Source organism: Canis lupus, chromosome 12, assembly GCF_048164855.1.
Source record: "Canis lupus baileyi chromosome 12, mCanLup2.hap1, whole genome shotgun sequence".
Lineage (NCBI taxonomy): Eukaryota > Metazoa > Chordata > Mammalia > Carnivora > Canidae > Canis > Canis lupus.
In genome coordinates, this window is record NC_132849.1 from 45,060,721 (window position 1) to 45,084,375 (window position 23,655).

Sequence of the window (23,655 nt, forward strand, 5' to 3'; positions counted from 1 at the left end):
CACTTTTGCTTTCTCTCTCTCACTTTCTCTCAAATAAATAAATAACATCTAAAAAAAAAAAAAAGAGCATAGCTCCTGTCTTCATGAGGCACATTTTATGGGGAGGGAGACAGACTCAGGGAACCATAGTACAACAAGGTAGACTGCCATGAGTACTATAAGGCTAATTAAACAACAAGCTATAGAATTATGAGGAAAGAAAATATTATTCAGAATAGAAAGAATTAGGGAAGGCAAAGAAGGCTTCCCAGAAGAAGTGATATTCATACAAGGCTTTCATTTATTTCATTTATTTATAAACATATACTGAGCACATGCTATGTGCCAGGAACTGGACTAGTCATTGTGAATACAAGAATGAACAAAACAGAGGCACCTGACCAGCTCAATTGAGAGAGCATGCAACTCTTGATCCTGCGTCATGAGTTTGAGCTCCACGTTGGGCATAGAGTTTACCTAGAAAAAAAAGAAAATGGGGGTGCCTGGGTGGCTCAGTCAGTTAAGCGTGTGCCTTCAACTCAGGTCATGATCCCAGGGTCCAGCTCTCTGCTCAGTGGGGAGCCTGCTTCTCCCTCTGCCTGCTGTTCTCCCTTCTTGTGCTCTCTCACTCTCTCTCACATGCTTTCTCTCTGTCAAACAAGTAAAATCTTTAAACAAAAATTTTTTAAAGATTTTATTTATTCATGAGAGACACACAGAGAGAGAGAGAGAGAGGCAGAGACACAGGCAGAGGGAGAAGCAGGCTCCATGCAGGGAGCCTGACATGGGACTCGATCCTGGATCTCCAGGATCAGGCCCTGGGCTGAAGGCAGCGCTAAGCCACTGAGCCACCCGGGCTGCCCTAAACAAAAATTTTTTAAAAAGAAGAGAAAATGAATGAAACAGTCATGTTATATTTTCACAGAGCAACAAAAGTGGGCAAATAATTATCGAATTACAAGTATGCTAAATTCTATGAAAGAAAGTAAAGGGAACAATAAGAACAAATTACAAAGAGATATAAATTAGGTGGGAAAGTCAAGAAATATACCCTTAGGAATTGACATTCAAACTGAGAGCTGAAAGATGAAGAGCAGGGATCTAGGGAAAGATGGTGAGGATGAATGTTCTATGTAGCAGAAACAGACCCTGTGTAAGTGCCTTGTGGTAGGAGATTGGAGGGGAACTGGAAAAGACCATTGTAACTAGAGCCCAGGGAGAAGGTGAAGAGTGGCATGAGATGTGACAGGAGATATGGCAGGTACCAGATTATATAGGTAGTTGGGGGTTATGTTTAGGACTTGGACTTTAACTCATGCTCAATGAAGAGCATTACAAGGTTTTAAGAATGGGGTGACATGATCAGACATGTATCTTTAAAAGACTATTTAGCAAAGAATGGGTGAGGGGAGGCAAGGACATACCTAGGGAGACCAGACTGGAGGCTAGTGTAGGATGCCAGGCCAGAGAAGGTGGTGGTTTGTGTCATGATATTGGCTGTAGAAGTAGAGAAGTTGGTAGTTTTGACAAATATTATGGAAGTTGAGTTGATAGGATTTGGTGTTCGGAGGAATATACTGAGGATAGGGAAAGAACTGTTTACAGGGACATTCTTGGAGGACAAAGTTTGGAAGAAGGATGATGGGTTCAGTGTGCACAAGTAGAATTTCAGGGGCATGAGAGCCATCCAAGTGGCGATGTTCATTAAAGAATTGGATATAAAGATTCGGAGCTCAGAGAAGTCTGGGCTGGAATACCAATTTAGAAATCATTTTGACATTAGTTGAAGTCATGAGCTATAGGGGTCATCATAGAGTGCCATTGAAAGAAAAAGAGGGCTTAGGACCTTAACCGACACTATTTAATGTTAGAGTTGAAGGAGGCCAATTAGTTAGGGAGATTGAAACTGAGCAACCAGAACTCAGGAGAGCTTGAGGAGGAAAACTAGAAAAGTGTCGTAGTTGAAAACCACAGAAAGTGAGTGAGAGTTTGCTAAAGAAAGAAGAAGTGGGTTATGTCAAAGACTCCTACTGAAAGGGGCCCTCTAGAATTGGCACCATGGGGTTCCTGATACCCTTTGCAAGAAGCATCTGTATTGAACAGTGGTAGGAGAAGCCATATTGAGTTGCAGAACGAATAGAAGATGAAGCTGTGTAGACAGGAACAAAATTAGAAGAACATTGCCAACAGAGATGTAGCACCAGCAAAGGCATATGGAGGTGCCCCAAACTGTGGTGTGCTTAGAAGACTTAAAGCAAACCCAAGTAGCTAGAGACTTGAGTGTGGAACAGAGAGGGAAGGAAGAGTGGCTGATGAAGATGCTGAAAAAGGAAACACAGGATGTGAACGGCCTTGAATTTGAGGGACAAAAGGAAGAAAAACTATGATTTCTTGAATGCCTTCTACATCCTGGGAGTTTTTATATTATCTCATTTAATACTCATGTAAATAAACCCTGTGAGTAACAGTAGAATTCCTATCTTCACTCTTCCCACTGAGAAAATAAGCTATTCAGAAACGTTTTACTTTTACTCAAAATCACACATCTTGTGAGCAATGGGATTCCAATCTCCCTCCCAAACAGGAGGATCTGGGGAAGTGCCTGCCGGGTGGTGGTATCAAGTGGAGGGGAACAGGGCCAGAAGCCCTTTCCTCCAGCAGCACCACAGCATCAGGTGAGTTAGCCAAAGCAGAGAAAACGTAGTCCAAAAACCAAAGCCAAGTACAACAAGAAAATATTCTAAGAGCCAAATGGTCAGTCTATCCAGAAGCCAAGTTGCCAGAGCCAAGAGAGGTTAGTCTACAAAGCCAAAACCTCACCTAGTAATCGGTCCAAAAGCCAAGTTAATCAGAAGCTTTAGAGCTTGATCAAAGAGAGGGTTGGGGAAAGCCAAGAAACTTCAGAAGTAGGCAAGCCTCCAGCTAAGCCTCAAGCTTCCAGTCGAGGTTTCAGATAACACTACCTCCTCAATCTGGTTTTCAGACAGGAAGGACAACTCGGGCTCATCCACAGGTGCCAATGCCCTCTACAGAGTAGAACATGGGTAGGACACTGGGTTAGTCCCTGGACTTGAGGAATTATACCTGACTTATATCCTAGAGGAAAAATACAGAGACCTCCAAAAAGAAACATCAAACACGGACCTGGTCTACTGAGGATACTCAAGAAAGCCAGAGCTATCAGGTGAACCAAGCCAGACCACAAGCCCATATTAAGGGCTTGGTTAAAAATAAGTCTTCTCTGGCAGCCCCAATGGCCCAGTGGTTTGGCCTGAGGTATGATCTTGGAGACCCAGGATCCAGTCCCACATCAGGCCCCCTGCGTGGAGCCTGCTTCCGCCTCCGCCCGTGTCTCTGCCTCTCTCTCTCTGTGTCTGTCATGAAAAAATAAAATAAAAATTAAAAAAAAAAAGTCTTCTCAGAGGTGACTGGTTGGCTCAATGGGTGGAGTGTGCAGCTCTTGATCTCAGATAGATCGTATAGTAGAAATTACTCAAAAACAAAATCTTTTTAAAAAGTTCTTCTCGGAGATCCCTGGGTGGCTCAGCGGTTTAGCGCCTGCCTTTGGCCCAGGGTGCAATCCTGGAGTCCCGGGATGGAGTCCCACATCAGGCTCTCGGCATGGAGCCTGCTTCTCCCTCCTGTGTCTCTGCCTCTCTCTCTCTCTCTCTCTCTCTCTGTTTATCATAAATAAATAAAAAAATCCTTAAAAAAATAAAAATAAATAAAAATAAAAAAGTCTTCTCATTGGCACAATAGCTCATTCCTTGTTTCATCTGAGTCTCACAACCATTCCATAGAGTATTGTTCCTCTCCCCTTCTCCAATTGTTTTATTTTTTAAAAAGATACATTTTTAAAAATTTATTTATTTATTTATTTGTTTGTTTATTTATTCAAGGGAGGTGGAGGGGAAGAGGGAGAGGGACAAGCAGACTCCTCGCTGAGCCTGGAGCGGAGAGGGGCTTGATCCCACAGCTGAGAGGGGCTTGATCCCACAACCCTGAGATCATGACCTGAGCCACAATCAAGAGTCGGGGTTTGGGATCCCTGGGTGGCGGGCGCAGCGGTTTGGCGCCTGCCTTTGGCCCAGGGCGCGATCCTGGAGACCCGGGATCGAATCCCACGTCGGGCTCCCGGTGCATGGAGCCTGCTTCTCCCTCTGCCTGTGTCTCTGCCTCTCTCTCTCTCTCTCTGTGACTATCATAAATAAATTAAAAAAAAAAAAAAGTTTGCTTTTAAGAGTCGGGGTTTAACTGACTGAGCCCCCCAGGCGCTCTCCAATCGTTTTAAACAGATGAGGAAATTGCAGCTAGAACAAGGTAAGAGATTGCCCAAAGTCACATCATTGGATGGAGATCAGAAGTGCAAGTTCAACCCCAAGCTTTGTTTTATGCAAATTCTGTCTCTCCTGCTGCTGTGGAAAAGAAATTGGTCAGGAAAGACTTCCCAGAAGACGAAGTGCCTGAACCGCACAAGCAAGTGGCAGGCCACCAAGTATAGAAGGGTGACAATGTCCTCTGGGCAAAGGCACAAGGACGCAACACGGCAGAGCCAGCGCAGTAAACAACACAGGGTTCTTCGAATGTGAGCCCCTTGTGGCCAAGAAGGTCCAGCTCCTAGAATGGGGCCTGGGGCTCAGCAGGGGCTGGGGAAGTGCTCGAAGGAACGAGGGAGCGAGGGAGCGAGGGCAGGGAGCGGAACGCAGAGTCTCCCCCGGAGGGTCCTGGAGATGAGGCCGGGAAACCGGGCGGGGGTCAGAAGTCGGAGGGGCTTGTATCCGACAGCGGAAGAGGAGGGAGGGGGCCGCGTGCGAGTGCAGGGAGGACGCAGGAGAGAGGCAGCTGGAAGGGGTTCCAGGAGAGAAGACCAAGGCCAGAAGTAAACCCGGCGGGCGAAAGGGAAGGACAGAGTCGAGAGACGTTTGGGAGTCAAGGTGCCAGGCACCGCTCCGAAGGGGAGGGGTGACCTGTGCGCCTGCACCCCTGAAAGGCGGGAGCAGCCGAGAGACGGAGGACGGCGCCTCGGGGGCCACGAGCGTGGGGGATGGTAACCCCCGACCCGGCCAGGTGGGCTGCACCCTCCGCAGTCCGTCTTCGGTCGCGGGCCCGAGAGGGAGGGGCCTCCCGGACCGGGGAAGGCGGCCGCAACCTGCCAGAGCCCCGTTAACAAAGGCAGGACTACAGTTCCCAGCATGCTCGGGCCCGTGGGGTGACGGCGGGCGGTGGCTGCGCCGCACCCGCCTGCTGGGCGCGGGACCCGGGTGGGCCCCCGAGCCCGTCCCCCCGGAGGGGTCTGCGGGGAGCGAGCGGGCGCTGCACCCCGGCCCCGCGCGCGCCGGGCTCGCGCCTCCCGCCTCCCGCCTCCCGCCTCCCGCCTCCCTCCCGCCGGCGCCCCGCCCCTTGCCCCACCCCAGCCGGGCGGCTTAGCTGGGGCCGCAGCGCGGCGGCAACATCACTCTCGCCGCCGCCGCTCCGCCCCATCCCCTTCTGTTTTCCTCTCATTCTCCGGTGGCAGCGGCGGGGAAGGTGGAGGCAGGGGCAGCAGCAGCCGCGCAGGCTGCGATGAATGATCCCCCAGCGCGGGGGGAGGACTCCAGGTGAGCCTCTGCCCTCGGGAGGACCGGGACCCCCGGCCGCCCAGGACCAGCCGCCCCCGCCATGGATCCCTAGAGGAGGAGGAGGAGGAGGAGGAGGAGGAGAAGACAGCTTCGCCGCCCACCCCCATCCCATTTTCCTCTTCCTTTATCTCATTGTTGCCGTCGCTGTTTACGGCAGCAGCGCTCCCTCTGCCCCAGCATGGGGCGGGCTCCGGGCACTGCCCTTCGGCCGGCACGGCTCCCGCGGCTGCCGGGGCACCCGGCCTGATTCTCCCTGCCCGGCCGGGGCGGCGAGGACCCGAGAGCGCTGGAGGCCCGGACTGCAGCGGCGGCGGGGCCACCTCCCAGCATCCCCACCCTCGGAGGCTGCATGCGGATTGAGGAGCCGCGCCGCGCCTGGGGGCTGGGCCCGCCCCGCTGATCCCGACCTAGCGAGGCCAGCAGGACCGCCCAGGCTGCGGAGGGGCCCCGGGGGCAGGAAGGAAGGAGCGGCAAGATGGCCAGTAAAACCAAGGCCAGCGAGGCCCTGAAGGTGGTGGCTCGGTGCCGCCCCCTCAGCCGGAAGGAGGAGGCTGCTGGTCACGAGCAGATCCTGACCATGGACGTGAAACTGGGCCAGGTGACCCTGCGGAACCCCCGCGCTGCCCCCGGGGAGCTGCCCAAGTCCTTCACCTTCGATGCCGTTTATGATGCCAGCTCCAAGCAGGCGGACTTATACGATGAAACCGTGAGGCCCCTGGTAGACTCGGTGCTTCAGGGTTTCAATGGCACGGTGTTTGCCTATGGCCAGACGGGCACTGGCAAGACCTACACCATGCAGGGGACCTGGGTGGAGCCCGAGCTGCGCGGGGTCATCCCCAATGCCTTTGAGCATATCTTCACCCACATCTCTCGCTCCCAGAACCAGCAGTACCTGGTCCGGGCCTCCTACCTGGAGATCTACCAGGAGGAGATTCGAGACCTGCTCTCCAAGGAGCCTGGCAAGAGGCTAGAACTGAAGGAGAACCCCGAGACCGGTGTCTACATCAAGGATCTCTCCTCCTTTGTCACCAAGAATGTCAAGGAGATCGAGCACGTGATGAACCTGGGAAACCAGACCCGGGCGGTGGGCAGCACACACATGAATGAGGTCAGCTCCCGCTCCCATGCCATATTCGTCATCACTGTGGAGTGCAGTGAGCGTGGCTCAGATGGCCAGGACCACATCCGTGTGGGCAAGCTCAACCTGGTGGACCTGGCTGGCAGTGAGAGGCAGAACAAGGCGGGCCCCAACACAGCTGCAGGGACCGCCGCGCAGTCCACGGGGAGTGGCGGCGGTGGAGGTGGTGGTGGTGGTGGTGGTGGAGGTGGAGAGAGGCCCAAGGAAGCCTCCAAAATCAACCTCTCACTGTCTGCCCTGGGCAACGTGATCGCTGCTCTGGCGGGCAACAGGAGCACCCATATCCCCTACCGGGACTCCAAGCTGACCCGGCTGCTCCAAGACTCTCTGGGGGGGAACGCCAAGACCATCATGGTGGCCACTCTGGGGCCAGCTTCTCACAGCTACGACGAGAGCCTCTCCACCCTGCGCTTTGCCAACAGGGCCAAGAACATCAAGAACAAGCCCCGGGTGAACGAGGATCCCAAGGACACGCTGCTGCGGGAATTCCAGGAGGAGATCGCCCGCCTGAAGGCCCAGCTGGAGAAGAAGGGGATGCTGGGAAAGCGGCTCCGGAGGAAGAGCAGCCGCAGGAAGAAGGCTGTGTCGGCCCCGGCTGGGTACCCGGAGGGGTCAGTGATAGAGGCCTGGGTGGCTGAAGAGGAGGATGACAACAACAACAACCACCGCCCACCCCAGCCCATCCTGGAGTCAGCTTTGGATAAGAACATGGAGAATTACCTGCAGGAGCAGAAGGAGCGCCTGGAGGAGGAGAAGGCAGCCATCCAGGATGACCGTAGCCTGGTGAGTGAGGAGAAGCAGAAGCTGCTGGAGGAAAAGGAGAAGATGCTGGAAGACCTAAGGCGGGAGCAGCAGGCCACAGAGCTGCTCGCAGCCAAGTACAAGGTAAGGGCCCGGGAGAGCAGGGGTACTCCGGAGAGGCCCATGGGCATCCAGGCTGGCAGGATTTTCTTTGAGGGTCTATGACCTGACCTGAAGCAAGGTGTCCTCCTCAGCACAACACACTGCCCTCCTGCCAACCACTCCCCTGGAGCAGCCAGGCGAATTCCTGGGATTCTGGGCTGCCAGGCAGAGCCTTCCAGGAGCACTGAGGAGAACACACAAACCACACACACACACACACACACACATGCACACACGAAGCAAAGCAGGCAGGGAGTCTTTCAAGCCAATGAGCTTGGGTCGATCTGCCCGACTGCCTGTCAATCTCTGTTGGTGGCCCTCTGAAGTGTCAGTCAGGTCCTCAGCGTCATTTGGCTGTGGGGTCTCTTGCATGGCCTTCTCCCCTGTGAACTCCTCCCTCTGCAGCACCTTCACACCTCACACCATTTTAATGATACCTGACATCTGGATAGCACTTCCCAATTTACCAAATGCCCCACAGACGTGATCTCATTTGATCCTTAGCCATCCAGGGTACAGGTTCTTAAATCCCCATTTTATAGGTGAATAACTAAGGCTCAGAGGTGACCTAACCATGGTTCCATCCTACAGAGTGGCAGAGCTGAGCTGGAACACATGGGCCTTGTGCTCTTCTGGGACTTGGATGGCAAGGCAGGACTGGGGATGGACCCTGCTCCCCACGAAAGCAGTCCGTGGGAACCATGCTGTGCAGGACCCAGTGCTTGGTAGCATTAGGAAGGAGATTCAGAGATCACAGAGAGGGTAGGGGAGAGTGCTGGGCTCTACCCTGGAGAACTGGAGTCTAGGCCCAGCTATGGTATCGCTCATTGAGTGGTTTTGTGTAAGTTGCTTCCTCCTTTCATCAAGCCTCAGTGTGGGGCTGAGGTACAGGGGCCCCTGCCAGGCCAGCCACAGACCTGGTAAATTTCATTGCTGCAGATGCCACAACTCAGTGTTCCAGTCATTTCCAGGTCCATGGATTTCTCAACACTGGGGGTGAGAGGAAGGACACAAGGAACAGGAGCTGATGACTTCCTGGGGAGAACCAAACATTGCTATTTTTTATGCCCTCACAAGTGTGCGGGCTAGGGAGCAGGGAACCCAGCTTGGGGAGGGAGAGCTTAAGCTGCCAGAAGACTGGGCAGATGAGCCGTATGCCATTGTCTGTGTTATGGGAACGTGCTGCTGCACCAGGGGCTCTGGCCTTGCATCTTTAATATTTAATTCACCTCCGTGAGCTCAGCAAGGGTTCTGCTGAGGTGATTCCTCAATGGATCAGGTGTCTGGCACCTTTGGGGCCATCCTGGAAGAAGCAAGATGTTAGCTGAACAGTTAGACTCAGCCCTCCCTGGGAGGAAAGGAATCCAGGCAATCTGGTGCTGTCCACTGGGAAATCTCACAGGGCCAACCTGTCATTGGTTTCATTACCAAGGGTACTCCCCTTACCCCTTACTTCCCTTCTCCACCCTCATTCCCCTTAAAGCTGAGAGGTAGTAGAATCTAAGACAGTAAAGAAGCACACTTCAGCCCTGAGGAAATGGGTAGAGGAGTTGATGTGAAGGATCCAGGGGATCCTTCCCATTGGGAACAATGGGGTCTCCCACTGCTGGGAACTGACTGGCTCCCTCAGTAAGATTCTTGGATCTAAGGCAATGTGGGGCACAGCTAATAGGACAACCAAGAGGTCAGGGCAGCCAGCACCAGAATTCTTATATTAGAGGCATTGTCCACAGAGCCCTCCTCAGAGCTGGCAGAGCTGCCCAGGGAAACTGAGGCCTGGACTTGCCCAGGTCCACACAGGTGAGTTAAGGAGATCCCAGACTCTCTATGCTTAATCCAGCCTCTTTCCATTTCTCCAGAGTCCCAATGTCACCTGTGCTACTTGATAATCAGAATAATTCATTTTTATGTAACACTTTGATGTCTTCATCTCGGGCAACCCCAAGAGACGGATATTACTGTTCCCATTTGACAGTTAGGGAAACCAAGACTGGGGAGGTTGAGTGACTATCTCTGTGCCCCCAGTTGAGGAGTGGTAGAGCCACTGGAACCCAGGTCTCCAAATGTTCCCAGACCTGTGCTCTTCCCAAGTCATCACTGTCCCTCCATGTTTGCTCACTGTGTGACTCAGGGCAAAGGCCTTTGCCTCGCTAGGCCTCAGGTTTCTATTCACCTAATGAGAAGTCTGACATATCTCCCTGGGGACTGAGTAAAATGGTCATTATGTGCCAGGCATTCAGATGTTAGAGAGGGAGGGTGGGGGGGCTGGGAAATTCCAGGAGGGGAATGAGTCCATATCCTGTGACTTCTTGTCACACCCAGCCCAGGACAAACAGCAACAAGCAGCTCAGAGAGGAGCCTGGACAGAGGACCCCAACTTCTTCATACCCCACAAGGCACTGTCTGGTTCAGCATTGGATCTTTCTAGGATGGAGGAAACAATTTGAGGGCTCTTGAGGGATCACCAGGGTAGAGAGGGGAGGAGCACATTAGAGTTAATCCCAGGCCAGCCTATTTCACAGGTTTGTGCCCAAGATTAAATGAGATCATTAGTAGGAGGGGGCATTTGAAATAAGTTGAAAGTACCAAATAAACGGAGAGGCATTAGCAGCCGCAAGGTGGCTTCCGTCAATCAAGCAGGGGTCCAGTGATGTCGGGAACTGACATCTTTGTTGTTAGCTTGACTCTGTTCTCTGCGCTGGCCAATCTCAAACTGCTTCACCAACAGCTCCAGAAGCAAAGCCAGACAAGAAAGATCTAGGAGAACTCAGAAGACGAGAGCTTGGGTCCTTCCTGGAAATTAACTGAGCTTTTGCTCCATAAACACAACACACCCCTCCAGTTCCCACTTCTGAGTTACAGCATCAGCTCCCCTAGTCGCCTCCCCCCAAACCCTTCTTCCAGCTCACACCACCCTCTGGGGGCAACTAAGCAGGAGCTGATACGACCTAGTGCCCTCATTCACTCTCTGACTCATCTTACAGCCTGGCTTGCCTGGCTTGCCTGCTTTTCCTGCCTGCCACCCCCAGGCTCCCCGTTTCCTTTGTTCTCCCCTCACTGTGTACAAACACCCTGCCTGTCTCCTTGGAGTCTCCTTTCATCTCTCCTTCCACATTCACTGCGGGCCTGGGGCGGGGGGGGGGGGGGGGGGGGGGGGGGGGGGGGGGATGTTAGGGTGTGCAAATGTGTGAGGGCTTGTGATTGTGATCAGTGCCCTGTTTCTCACTAATCATTAGCAACCCTTACTCACGTGGTATCTCCAGGGGGCTCAATAGGGGGTGCAGAAGGAGTCACAGACTCCCAAGCTGGGGCTGGGGCTTATCAGACACAGTGAAACTCAAATGTTTGTGCACAGTGCACGTACCACAGTGGGGACTGGTGAAAGAGTGTGGATTGGTTGGGAGAAAGCCCACTTTACTCATATTTAATTGTGCAAGACATTTTCCTAAATGACTGATTTTGAACTTTATTTTTTTGAGGGATTGGACCAGGTGATTTGTACAACTCAGATTCTAGATACTTAGAAGAAAAAGAGAGTATCTAGGGAGGTCAGGGCTGCAGATGACACCGAAGGCTCCAACCTTAGAGAGAAGTAGAAGAGACACTGCCTGTTGATCCCCATGTAAGTAGGTCTGGAGGGAGAAGAGCAGGCGGGTCCTGGCTGGAGCCCAGCTCTGTCTGTGGTGGGTGTAGAAAAGAGACCCTGTAGAAGTAGCCCCCGCAGCCAAAAGGATGAGATCATCGCAGAGAATACAAACTGCATTGAATTTTCACTGTCTACTCTGTGGCTCCCTCTTCTTCCCCCCACCTCTGAGCATTGGGATTGACCATAAAAAGATATGTAAGAGGGAGTTTCAAGCCCCAGAAACAGCAGTAATCACAATAATAATGCTGTTTACTTAACACTTGCTACATGCCAGCCGCAATATGCTACATATTACATACAAATGATCTAATGTCACCCACACAAGCACCTTGTGGTGGTGTTACTCTTGCCATTTTATAGGTGAGAAAACCAAGGCCCATAGAGGTTAAGTAACTCTCCCAAGGCCTGGTGATTTGTATGTGGCAAATCTAATTAAGGCCAGGTTGGTTTAACACATAGATCTTCTTTTATGCCTAAAGATTCAGGAATATCATTTTGGAAACTGGTTGCTAGGAAGGTGGTGAAAATTGGCAGATGCTTGTGCCATGGAATTTGAGGTGACAAAATCCAATGGGCAGCTGGAAATGGATTGGTGGAGTTTAAGAGCAAGCACAAGAGTAGCGATGGAGATTGGAGGGCCCATCTGTAGAAGAGAGCTCAAATGAGACCCACGCCTTCTGTTCTTGACACTCTCTCCCTCTAGTAAATGACTCTCCCAGGGTCTCCCATCCTGGTCTCTCTGCTGGCTGTGTTTTTTAGAGTGCTATATTTAGATCATGTGCCTCAGACATGGACAGGCCTGGGTTTAGTGACTTACTAGCTCTAAGACCTCAGTTACCTCATCTATAAAATGAAGTAATAACAGTACCGACATCGGTTCTATTGAGGGGATTAAATGAGATAATCAATGTTAAAGCACTTTGCACTGTTCCCGGCATGTAAGCACAACTGTTTATTACAATCTAATGGACAGTTTCACTTGGCTTCACCTTCCTGATAAGTCAAAAACACCATGTTTTAGTCTGGCATTCAAGACCTACCAGAGACTGGCTGCCATATATCTCCTCAATATTGCCCACCCAAGCAAGCTACTCCAATAGGAGCACCTCACAACCAGCTGGTCTACCTCTATTTTTTGAACCTAATATGCACCTCACTGCCTTTCTGCTGATGGCACTCTTTTTATATCCTAGATTGTCCTGGTAGCCAGGAGGTGGGAATTAGGGGGGCAGACTAAGCTCAATATTAAGAACTTTTTTTTTTTTTTAAGATTTTATTTATTTATTCATGAGAAACACAGAGAGAGAGAGGCAGAGATGTAGGCAGAGGGAGAAGCAGGCTCCATGCAGGGATCACACCCTGAGGCAAAGGCAGATGCTCAACCGCTGAGCCACCCAGGTGTCCCTATATTAAGAACTTATGGATACCTAGAAATGGGCTGCTTCTAGAGGTAGCAGGCTGCAATCCCTGGAAGTCCTCAAGGAGAAATGGAGTGTCAGAGTTGCTCTAAAGGGATTCATGTATCTGTAAAGCCTTTGAACTAGATGGTCTTTAAAGTCTCTTCCTCCTAAAAGCCTTTAATTGTTAAAAATACTATTTTAAAAAAAAAGATTTTATTTGGGCAACCCCGGTGGCTCAAGGGTTTAGCGCTGCCTTCAGCCCAGGGCCTGATCTTGGAGACCTGGGATCGAGTTCCACGTCGGGCTCCCTGCATGGAGCCTGCTTCTTCTCCTTCTGCCTGTGTCTCTGCCTCTCTCTCTCTCCCTCTCTCTCTCTCTCTCTCTGTGTCTCTCATGAATAAATAAAATCTTTTAAAAAATATTTTATTTATTTATATGAGAGAGAGAGGGAAAAAACACAAGGGTGGGGAAGGGCAGAGGGAGATGGAGAAACAGGCTCCCCACTCCCCACGGAGCCCTACGTGGGGCTCAATCCCAGGACCTGAGCCAAAGGCAGATGCTTAACTGACTGAGCCTCCCAGGTGCCCCCAAAATACTGTTTTTTTAGAGCAAAATATAAAATACTCAGTTTATCTTTTTGAAAATTAAGAGGGTTTAGATTTTAATGTATATGTTCAATCAATAATAAAAAAATAATTTTCAGCTTTCTCTCATGGCCAATTAGAGAAAGACAATAAGACAAGAGAGAAGAGAATAGAGAGAAAAACAGGAAAGAAATAGAAGGGGACAGGGAAGAGGGAAAAGAGAAGTGGAGTTATATAAAGGCAGGGAGGGAGAAGGAGGGAGAGGGTGGGTAGAGGAGTGAACAGCAGGGTTTCTGTGGAGAAGAAGCTCCAATAGGAGAAAGTGCTGTAGAGGACAGTTAAATACTCATCGCCGGCAGTGTGATCATTTAACAGAAGTATCACGAGCTGGGGGCATTTTGTAATATAAAGATTTGACAGGCAGGAAGCATTTAAGACTAATACATTTCCATCAGAGATTTTGGGCTTCAAGTTACATCAAGGCTCTGCAGGCCTTTTGGTCCAGTGTTGGGTTTCTCCCAATATGCATTGGCTGGGGGAGTGTATTATAAATTGCCCTTCGTCATTTCCAGCCCCCAGATAGCACAAGACTGGATGAAGTGGCTGTGATAATGTTTTCTTTGTGTTCTGAGGACTAGAGGAAAGGCCTGGAATTCAGCTGGAGAAGAGCACCCTTCTCCCGCCATGCCCTGCCAGCCCATTGCACTTGGCCAGTCTAGCGCATTTCTGGAGCCTTCTGGGCCTGAGAGCTGCTGAACCAGCTGGCCTGAAAAAAATAAGAAAATGGTCCCTCTTCCCACAAATCCAACCCTTCAGCCCTGCACACTGTGCAAGGCATCCCTATATGCTCGAAGTTCATAGGGCATCTACTTTTATGGTTTGGTGGATCTAGAATTTTTAACATACTGAGAAGTTCCTGGGTGTTAACTCCTGGTCAGACTAAAGAGGTACTTCTTGGTTGTCTCCCTTTCCTGCCAGATGTACTCAGCAGAGGAGGACCAGGCCCTGGGCTGGTCTGTTTCTATAGCACTAGGTACTGGACCTGCAGGCTTTCTTCTTTTTCGAGATGAACCCACAGAATAGTAATGGCAACAATAGTAGTGATGATGACAGCTACAAATTTTTTTAGTGCATGTCTAACGCCAAGCAGGCTGCTGTTTTCTCTATGTGCATTGTTCTTCCTTAATCACCATGAAGTACTACTATTTTAAAAATATTTTATTTATTTGACAGAGAAAGAGAGCACAAGCAGGAGAAGCAGCAGAGGGAGAGGGAGAAGCAGGCTCCCCACTGAGCAGGGAGCCGGATGCAGGGCTTGATCCCAGGACCCTGGGACCATGATCTGAGCTGAAGGCAGACACTTAACTGACTAAGCCACCCAGGTGCCCCAAGTAGTACTATTTTAATCTCCTTGTGACAAATGAGGATCCACATGCCCAGGAAGTGTTAGGGCCAGAATAGGAGCCCCCGTCTGCCTGACTCCAGAGCCCATGATCTTCACCTTCACACTATAATACCAACCTTGGAAATGAAGGATTCATGCCACATCCCCGGCTAATAGGCCCCAGTGGGAGCTCTTGTCTGCTGAGATGCTTAACTCAACCCATCTCTGTCCTTCCGTATGATGCAAACCCCCAGCCTCTGACTCACCTGGCTCCATCCATTCATATAATCAACAATTCTTTTTGTGTACCCATGACCAAGAACATAAATCTGTAGGTATAGTTAACAAAGTCTTAAAATTATTTCAATTTCTGGAAGAAATGAGAATTCACTAGTAGTGGTTATTTCTAGGAATTTTAATGGGGAAGGGAGCTTTCGATTTTCACTTTGTACTTTCTTTACTTTTTTTGCTTTTACTGTAAGCATATATTATTTTGTTAAATAAAAACTAATCTACAATTTTTAAGAGAGAAAAAATATAAAAGAAATGTGAGGGATGCCTGAGTGGCTTAGTGGTTGAGCATCTGCCTTCAGCTCAGGGACTGATCCCGGGATCTGGTATCGACTCCCGCATCAGGCTCCCTGTGAGGAGCCTGTTTCTCCCTCTGTCTATGTCTCTGCCTCTCTCTGTGTGTCTCATGAAAAAATAAATAGAATCTTTAAATAATAAAATAACTAAAATCTTTTAAAAAATGAATAATTGAGGAAGATCCATGGTTGATAATAATTCTCAGTGATACCCAGTTATTGGCAATCCTGTGACCTTGGACAAGTCCCTTCCTCTCCCGGGGACTGTAAGAAATGATCAGTAAATGATTCCTTGCTTTCTGCACCATTTGCTATTCACCTGAGAAGCAACAGGTTAGGACCCCAGGGTTAGAGGTCAGCCTGAATGATGGACAGTGGGAATTGGAGAGGAATGACCAAGCGTTGCCTGGGAGCTTCAGGCCATACGACCCCAGATGACCCACCCAAGCTCCTGGGCCCTGTGCCTAGGCTGTCAAATGCTGAGTCTGCACTTCATGCCTCCTTATGTCTCATCCAGTTCTGACACTGTGGCATCCTATTGTCTGGCTGGAGGGAAATAGGGGAGAAGGAGGAAGTAGGGATCAGATCTGAGGCGCTCGTGGTTTTCTCACTGAAGTGGATGGGCCAATTTTTTTCTTCCTGCTTTTCTCTACTGGGCATCCTTACCCTGCCCAGAACGAGGCTGCAAGTGGAGTCCAGGTCACCTCACTCCCCAGCCAATATGTTTCCTGATCCTGAATTTTTTTCTTTTGATGAGAGAATTCCTAGCATCCGAGAGACCGATCATTTCTGTCACATTTCGAGACATCCAAGGAGATTCAAGGCAGGAAACAGACTGGGTCTCCTAATTTCTGTTCCCCTAAGGCAAAGAATCCCTGAAAATAGCACTGTTCTTCCCTCTACCATTGTCTCTTTTGTTTCGTTTTCCCTTACTGCTGGCTCCTCAAGATCTACAACCAGGGAGCCTCAAAAAGAGAAATAGGTCTTTGACAGTCAGCATGGCTATAATAAGAGATAGAAGCAAAGACTTGTCCAATAATTGTTTTGTTCTGTTCTTTGTGATAAGTCATGAATACCTGTCAATCCACATACTGATTGACGAGTAACCACTGACTTCTGATTGTACTTTATCACTTACCAAGTACTTTCACATCTGTTACCCAACTCACCATTCTTACCCAAAGCCTATGAGATTTGTTGGTATTCTCTTCCATTTGACAGATAAGAAAACTGAAGTCCAGGGGCTAGTGCCCTAGATTTCATAGCAAATAGGGTGGCACAGTGTGTCCTAGTATTCAGACTCCCTGACATGCCCAGTGCTCTTTACATCATCCCGCTATGGAACTTGGGAGGTGGCCTTTCCCATGAGCATTCCAGCGGTTAGTCTCTCTCTGGGGTGCTAGGGATCCTGACAACCTCTGCCGAGCATACAATTAACACTCTAACCACTCATCTCAGAGGCCCCCATAAGATGCCTCAGGCAGAAGCATCATCAGCAGAGATCTGCCTGTTTTAGCTCGCAGAGAAAGAAATGGTGCTCTGAGCTTTCCCGATGGTTCCTGAGTCAGTGAAGGTGCAGATACCAAGTGCTGCTTCTCTCCAAGGTACCCTCCTGCCTGAACCCAGGAGAAAGCTGTAGCACAGGGATGCCAGTGGAATTAAGAGTTTGGTGTTCAAATATCACCTCTGCCATTTACTGGCTCCATAATCTTGAGTGAGTCAGTTCATCCATCTGAATATTAGTTTTCTTTTATGTCAAGTGGGGATCATACTTGTTATCTCTTATGGCTCTTATGGTGATTAAATAGGATGATTAATTTAAAAAGGACCTAGCCCAGCCTCAGACACATGACGAGTCACATCTGAGACTCCTGTCTCCTGCGGCATGTGAGAGATTAGCTGGCAGTAGCAGAGCAGAGCCTGTCTGGCTTCTCTCTGAAATCATACCTGATGGTATCTTCTCAGACAAGTGGCTGGCTGGGCCTAGCTGTCTCCACTCTGGCTTTTCAGATCAACACTTAATGAAGTACTGGGGTACTTCTTGTCTTGTACCCCAGTGGCTCTTGGAACAGGAAAGAGTGAGCCTCTGAACATCTACGCTGGGTCTATAAACTAATATGGTCCCTGTAATGAGCTTGGCTATTAATTGTCATGGCAGCTGACCTGCCTCTAATACCTGGAATCAAGACCCTAATCAAATTGGGAAATTATGGGATGCCTGGGTGGCTCAGCGGTTAAGCAATTGCCTTTGGCTCAGGGTGTGATCCCAGCCGAGGCTCCTGCATCAGGCTCCCCATGGAGAGCCTACTTCTCCCTCTGCCTGTGTCTGTGCCTCTCTGCCTGTGTCTCTCATGAATAAATAAATAAAATCTTAAAAACAAAATTGGGAAATTATTCAGAAAGAACATAGTCAATGTAGGAGCAGATACATGTCCTTAATTACGAGACTCCAGGCTTAGACTAATCCATTTCTGGGACTCAGTTTCCTAATCTGTAAAGCAAAGTGGATTGGAGCTGATGATTGGCTGAGGTCGCCTTAGTTATGCTGTGATTTGTATCAGTCTCTCAAGAGTCAAACCATGGCCCTGGAGCTCCCCATCCTGTTTCTTCCACCCCCACGGCCACTGCTTGCCTTTTCGTCACACTGGACTTATTTAGAACCAGTAGGACCAAACCCAGTCCTGTCCACAGGCCCCACCCACCTATCTTTTGCCTTGAGGGATCACAAAGGCAGCATTAACCCGGGCATCTAAGAACTCCAGAGAACTTTTCTTGGGGACCAGAACCCCTGTATTCCCAGCCCTTGCTTAGTATCCCTCAGCCTGAAGGGGGCCTGGGGATTTGAGGCATTCCTGTCCTCCCTGCCCTCCATAAGTGATAGAACAGAGAGATCTGAAGAAAAGGAGGTATCCTCAGAAAAATGGTGAAAAATTAAAAGCAAAAGCAAAAAAACAAAAAAACTCTGTTTCTAAGCAAAGAATTGAAGTCATGCATGACGAATTTCAGAGTGAGGGGATAAAGCGGACAACATGGATTGAGACTAGGCAGAAAGTGGGGGGTGAGACATTGCACCTGGATTGGGGCCCACCCACAGATTTCGAGCCAGGACCAGCCCCCTCTTCTAGCACAAGACAGGCTCTGTCAGGCAGGCTTGGCTGATAGTGTTGGGCTAGGCAAGTGGGCAAGACTTGGCGAGTCACCAGAAAGGCAAATTCAGTTGTCATTCAGACCACGTCTGTGCTGGGTCTCAGCGGGACTAGTAGAGAAACGTAGGGGCAGTGGACAAATGGAATGGGGTGATAATGGACAATCAGACATCATCCAGAATTCTCTGCATGGAGCCCAGGACCCAGCCAGAAGGAGAAATCCTGAAGCAGACTTGCACGTCCAAGGAGATTTCCCCTGAAGGTGGAAGAGCAAGACAAACAGAGAGAAATCTGTCCTGGGAATCATGTCATGGAGGCTGGGAAGAGGCTTAGAACTTGGGGGTGCTAACAGTCTTGGCCGATATATCAGATTCCAGGCCTGACTGGCAGCTCAAATTCTGCCTGACAGTGTCCAAATGGGTTTCTTGAATCCAGAATTTTGAATGAGAAGAGTGTGGGACTAGGTATGAGTAGCTGGAGAAGCTGGAGGTTGAGCAAAGAATTGTTTTGAATCAAAGGTCTGTGTCCTTACTTAAAAATCACCAAGTTGGGGGCCTAGATGGCTCAGTCAGTTGACCATCAAATCTTAAAAAAACAAAAAAACAAAAAAAAAAAAACCCACCTCACCATAAAACTCACGGGATGCCTGGGTGGCTCAGCGGTTGGGTATCTGCCTTCAGCCCAGGGCGTGATCCTGGAGTTCTGGGATCGAGTCCCACATCAGTCTCTCTGTATGGAGCCTACTTCTCCCTCTGCCTATGTGTCTGCCTCTCTCTCTCTGTGTCTCTCCTGAATAAATAAGCAAAATCTTTCCAAAAAAAAAAAAGTCACCAAGAAACAAAATAATTAAAAAAACACATGAAAGAGGTATGTTGTGAAAAGAGAGATCAGACCTCCAAAGTCCACCTTATTCTATAGAGAACATAAAATAAATGGGGAGGCTCAGTTTTATATCTATGATTATAGCAAATTTTAAAAATAATGATGATAATGCCTATGACACTAATAAAAGTTGTTCCATTATTTATTGCTGGCAGTAATTTAAGTGGTATAATCTATTAGAAAGGTAACTTGGCAGTATGTCTTAAGATAGACAAAATGTTGATGATCCTTCATCAGATCCTGAAATTTCCTTCTAAGAAAGTCATCTAAAAAAACAAAAAAATTGTATGTACAAGGGTGGTTTCTTTTTTTACAAGGGTGTTTATTGTAAACAATGTACACAACCAAAATGTCTTCTAATAGGAGTTAATTAAATACATTTAAATTATCTACCATAAGGGATCCCTGGGTGGCGCAGCGGTTTGGCGCCTGCCTTTGGCCCAGGGCGTGATCCCGGAGACCCAGGATCGAATCCCACATCGGGCTTCCGGTGCATGGAGCCTGCTTCTCCCTCTGCCTGTGTCTCTGCCTCCCTCTCTCTCTCTCTCTGTAACTATCATAAATAAATAAAAAAAAATTAAAAAAAATATTTATAAATTATCTACCATAAATATTATGCAGTCATTAAATTTATAGTCATAAACCTTATGGAAGTAACAGCAAATTCTGGAGGGATTTGATAAAATGGAAATAGCAGGACATGAGCTTATATTTATACCATGTCTATGATGTGCATTTGGAAAAAGTTGGAAAAACAGGAGAATTAAAAGAAGCTGATTAGGTAAGGGATATGTGAAATTTTTCTAATTTTATCTTATTTCTGTAGTTTTTTGATCTTCATATTTTTTTTCTAAAAGAAAAGACAAAATTAAAAATAATGTCCCCAGGGAGGTTCCTGGTTGGCTTAGTCTGTAAAGCATGCAGCTCTTGATCTTGGTCCTGAGCTCAAGCCCCACATTGGGCATAGATCTCACTTAAAAAAAAAAAAAAAAAAAAAAAAAAAAAATGTGTCCCTAGAATCCCTTAATACACTCTTAGATATTTAATACAGTCCTCCTGAGATAACAAATTCCATAAATTTATGACCTTCTTTAAACAGTAGAACCTCTCTTTATTTGTCCTAGAAGCCCAAAGTATAAGCTCTTCTCTGTGTACCAGGGTTGATCGGAAAAGTGTGGGTCATTCCTTTTCACACCTATTTTATTTTATTTTATTTTTTTGGTTAAGTGAGCTCTATGCCCAACCTGGATCGAACTCACAATCCTGAGATCAAGAGTCCCATGCTCTGTGGATTGAGTCAGCCACACGCCCCCACACCTGTTTTGATCGTATAGTTTCCAGGTCTATCCTCTTAACCTTTCTTTGTCTTTGTACGCTGAAGAATCCTATTTTTTAATAGCCCTTGGATGGTTTTAGCCGTCCTTCTCTGGATCTCTCTCCTGCATGTCCCCAGAGACGCAGCGAGGCAACTACACACAGTACTCCAGATTCAGCTGCATCACCATTTTATATTAGGGTCGAATGATTTTTGTTTTGTTTCCAAAAAGCCTTCATGATGGTGCCTGGCCAGATGCGGGTGGCTTTTTTAGCTCTGACAGCGTATTAAGCCAATGTCTTCTGGGAACAATAGAGAATTACTCCCCCACCCCTTGTTTTTCTTTTTCTTTTTCTTTTTCTTTTTCTTTTTCTTTTTCTTTTTCTTTCTCTCTCTCTCTCTCCCTCTCTCTCTCTCTCTCTCTCTTTTTAGCTTATAACTGACTGCTCACAGCTCTCATTGAATAAGTAGAGCTAGGATTACTTTTTCCCAGAATGTAAAACTGTAACTGAAGCTCATCTGACATTTTTTGTCAGCTCAGGCGGCCTAGAAATTGTCTCGAACGTTACCATTATGAGGATCTGGCGGTGTCTGTGGAGCTGGGTATCTGGCCAGTGCTCTCTTTCTTGCATGATTTCTAATGGAGATCAGTCCTGTTCTTTCCTATCTGAATATTTTTCCATCCAGAGAGATGCCTGTGTGCCTCTGTTTCCTTTCCCTAATCCACTCCCCTCCCTCATCTAACTCGACTAACCTCTGATGTAGAACCAAGCCAGGAGCATTTTAACCTCCAAAGTGCTGGCCATGGGCTCCCCCAAGTACTGGAATAACCATGGGGTTTAGGCTGACACGATTTCCTCCTGCTGGAAACGTGTGGCTTTGCTTTTAGCAGGTTCTGCTTCCTAAAACATTGAACAGAAAGAATGTCTGGAGTAGACGGGCATTGAAGCCAGGCCTACCTGGGCCTGGATTCTCCATTTAAATTTCGCGGCCATGATGTGACCTTGGATGGATTACTTACCCTGTCTGAGCTTTCCTGAGGAAAATGATGGTGCTAGTGGGATGCCCCTTAAAGCATGTCACACAGGCCACCTGGGGATCTCATTACAAAGCAGTTTCAGATTCACTAGGTCTGTGTAGGGCCTGAGATCTTGCCTTTCTTTTTTTTTTTTTTTTTTTGCGTGAAAGAGCAGAAGTGGGGGGAGGGAAGGGCAGAGGGAGAGGGGGAAGCCGACTTCCCACTGAGCAGGGGGCCTGACTCGGAACTCAATCCCAGGACCCCAACTGAGATCATGACCTGAGCCTGAAGGCAGAAGCTTAATGGGCTGAGTCACTCAGGCGTCCCTGAGATCCTGCACTTCTAATGAGTATCCAATACTGATTCTGGGGGACCTCAAAAAGCAGTGATTCCGTAATAAGAACCTTTGAAAATTTTAATGTGGACCTTATCATGGGCTCCCCGGGCCTTTTCAGTCTGATTGGCAGTGGGGTGTAGCCTGGGCACTGGGCTGAGTAAAAGCTCCCAGGGTGATTCTAATATACATCCAAGTTTGAGACCCACTTAAAGAGTTATTAGAAGTAAATGTGAGAGGTGTCCGGGTGGCTCAGTCGGTTGAGTATCTGCCTTCAGCTCAGATCATGATCCCAGGGTCTTAGGATGGAGCCCCTGGGGATGCTTCTCCCTCTGCCTGCTGCTCTGCCTACTTGTGCTCTCTTTCTCTCTGTCAAATAAATAAAATCTTAAAAAAAAAAAAAAAAAAAAAGGTAAACGTGAAACACCTAATCTGCAAAGAAGACAATGGTTTTCTTCCTCCTGAGTCCTCAGCCTGTTCTCGCTTCACCCCAGTCCCAGTCCTTCAATCAGTCAGGAAAACCAGGGCATGAGCAGTTGCCCTGTGCCGTCCTTTCTAGACTCTTCCCCGGAGCGCCTGGCGCCGGAGTTCTCACAGCCAGTCCTGAGGGGAAGGGCCCAAGCTAATAATGCTATGTGGCCTGGCAGTGGGAGTTTTAAAAGCTCCCCAGTAATGCTAATACAGCAACCAAGTTTGAGAAGTAGGGTCTTTATGCGGTGGCAAGGAGTGAAGAACACCGGAATGACATAAAGCACCAAGGGGAAGTGCAAGGACTCCGGGCTGAAGTGTCCCAGAATAGGAAACCAGGCCAGACACCAGGTCCCCCAAGGTCTCGTGACCTGGTAGGTTGAGGGATCGGTTGTCCGTGGCCCCAGCAGGAGGGGCTTTCCTCCAAGTATGAGAGAGCTGCTGCTTTGGTTCCTGCCTCCCTCTTCACACCCTCCCTTTCCTCCTGCCAGGTTTCCCAGGTGCTCAGACCTGCTGCTCTGCCCTTTTGTCCTGCAACAGTGAGTGTGTTGGTCAGTTGAAGGAGGGGAAACTTGGATAAAGGATCAGTTCTATTCTGCATAACAGAGCCCAGGAAAAGGACTTGAACCCCACTCTGGGGCTACTCCAGGGATTCATTTCAGTTTATCAAACATTTACTGAGCACTTACTGTGTGCCAAGCACTGTGCTAAGCCATGGGACCCTGAGATCTGAGTAGGACATGATTCCTGCCCTGAAGGAGCTCATAGGGGAGACAAGATGTAAGCAATAATGGTCCATGATGGGAAAATAATAGGAATGTGCCCTGGTTCTTGAGGAGGCCCAAAGGAGGAAAAGTACAGATTTTTTTTTTTTAATTTTTATTTGTTTATGATAGTCACAGAGAGAGAGAGAGAGGCAGAGACACAGGCAGAGGGAGAAGCAGGCTCCATGCACCAGGAACCCGACATGGGATTTGATCCTGGGTCTCCAGGACCGCGCCCTGGGCCAAAGGCAGGCGCCAAACCGCTGCGCCACCCAGGGATCCCGGAAAAGTACAGATTTGAGGGAATCAGAGAACCCATCCCAAGATGCTCAAGCTGGGTCTTGCAGGCTAAGGAATGGTTTTCTAGATAGATGTGGAGTGGGAAAAGAAGCCCAGTGTTGTGAAAAGGCACAGCACATGCCAGAAGCTGCTATTCTTTTGGCAGGGCTGGGGTGCAGAGCACATGTGGGGAGTAAGCAGTAAGAGGAG

The 23,655-nt window shown here is 48.7% G+C and overlaps 2 protein-coding genes across 3 annotated transcripts in view; both read left to right on the forward strand.

The window, feature by feature from the left end:
• The window catches only part of ASXL2 (ASXL transcriptional regulator 2), a 335,805-nt gene that overhangs the window by 116,220 nt on the left and 195,930 nt on the right, over positions 1 to 23,655 (forward strand). The window lies entirely within an intron of this gene.
• KIF3C (kinesin family member 3C) overlaps positions 5,434 to 23,655 on the forward strand; it is a 38,778-nt gene continuing 20,556 nt past the window's right edge. For both annotated transcript variants that reach the window (XM_072770810.1, XM_072770811.1), the window contains exon 1: positions 5,434 to 7,620. In XM_072770810.1, coding sequence (XP_072626911.1) covers positions 6,073 to 7,620 — 1,548 coding nt within the window. In that variant the 5' untranslated portion in view covers positions 5,434 to 6,072. The remainder of the gene's footprint in view (positions 7,621 to 23,655) is intronic.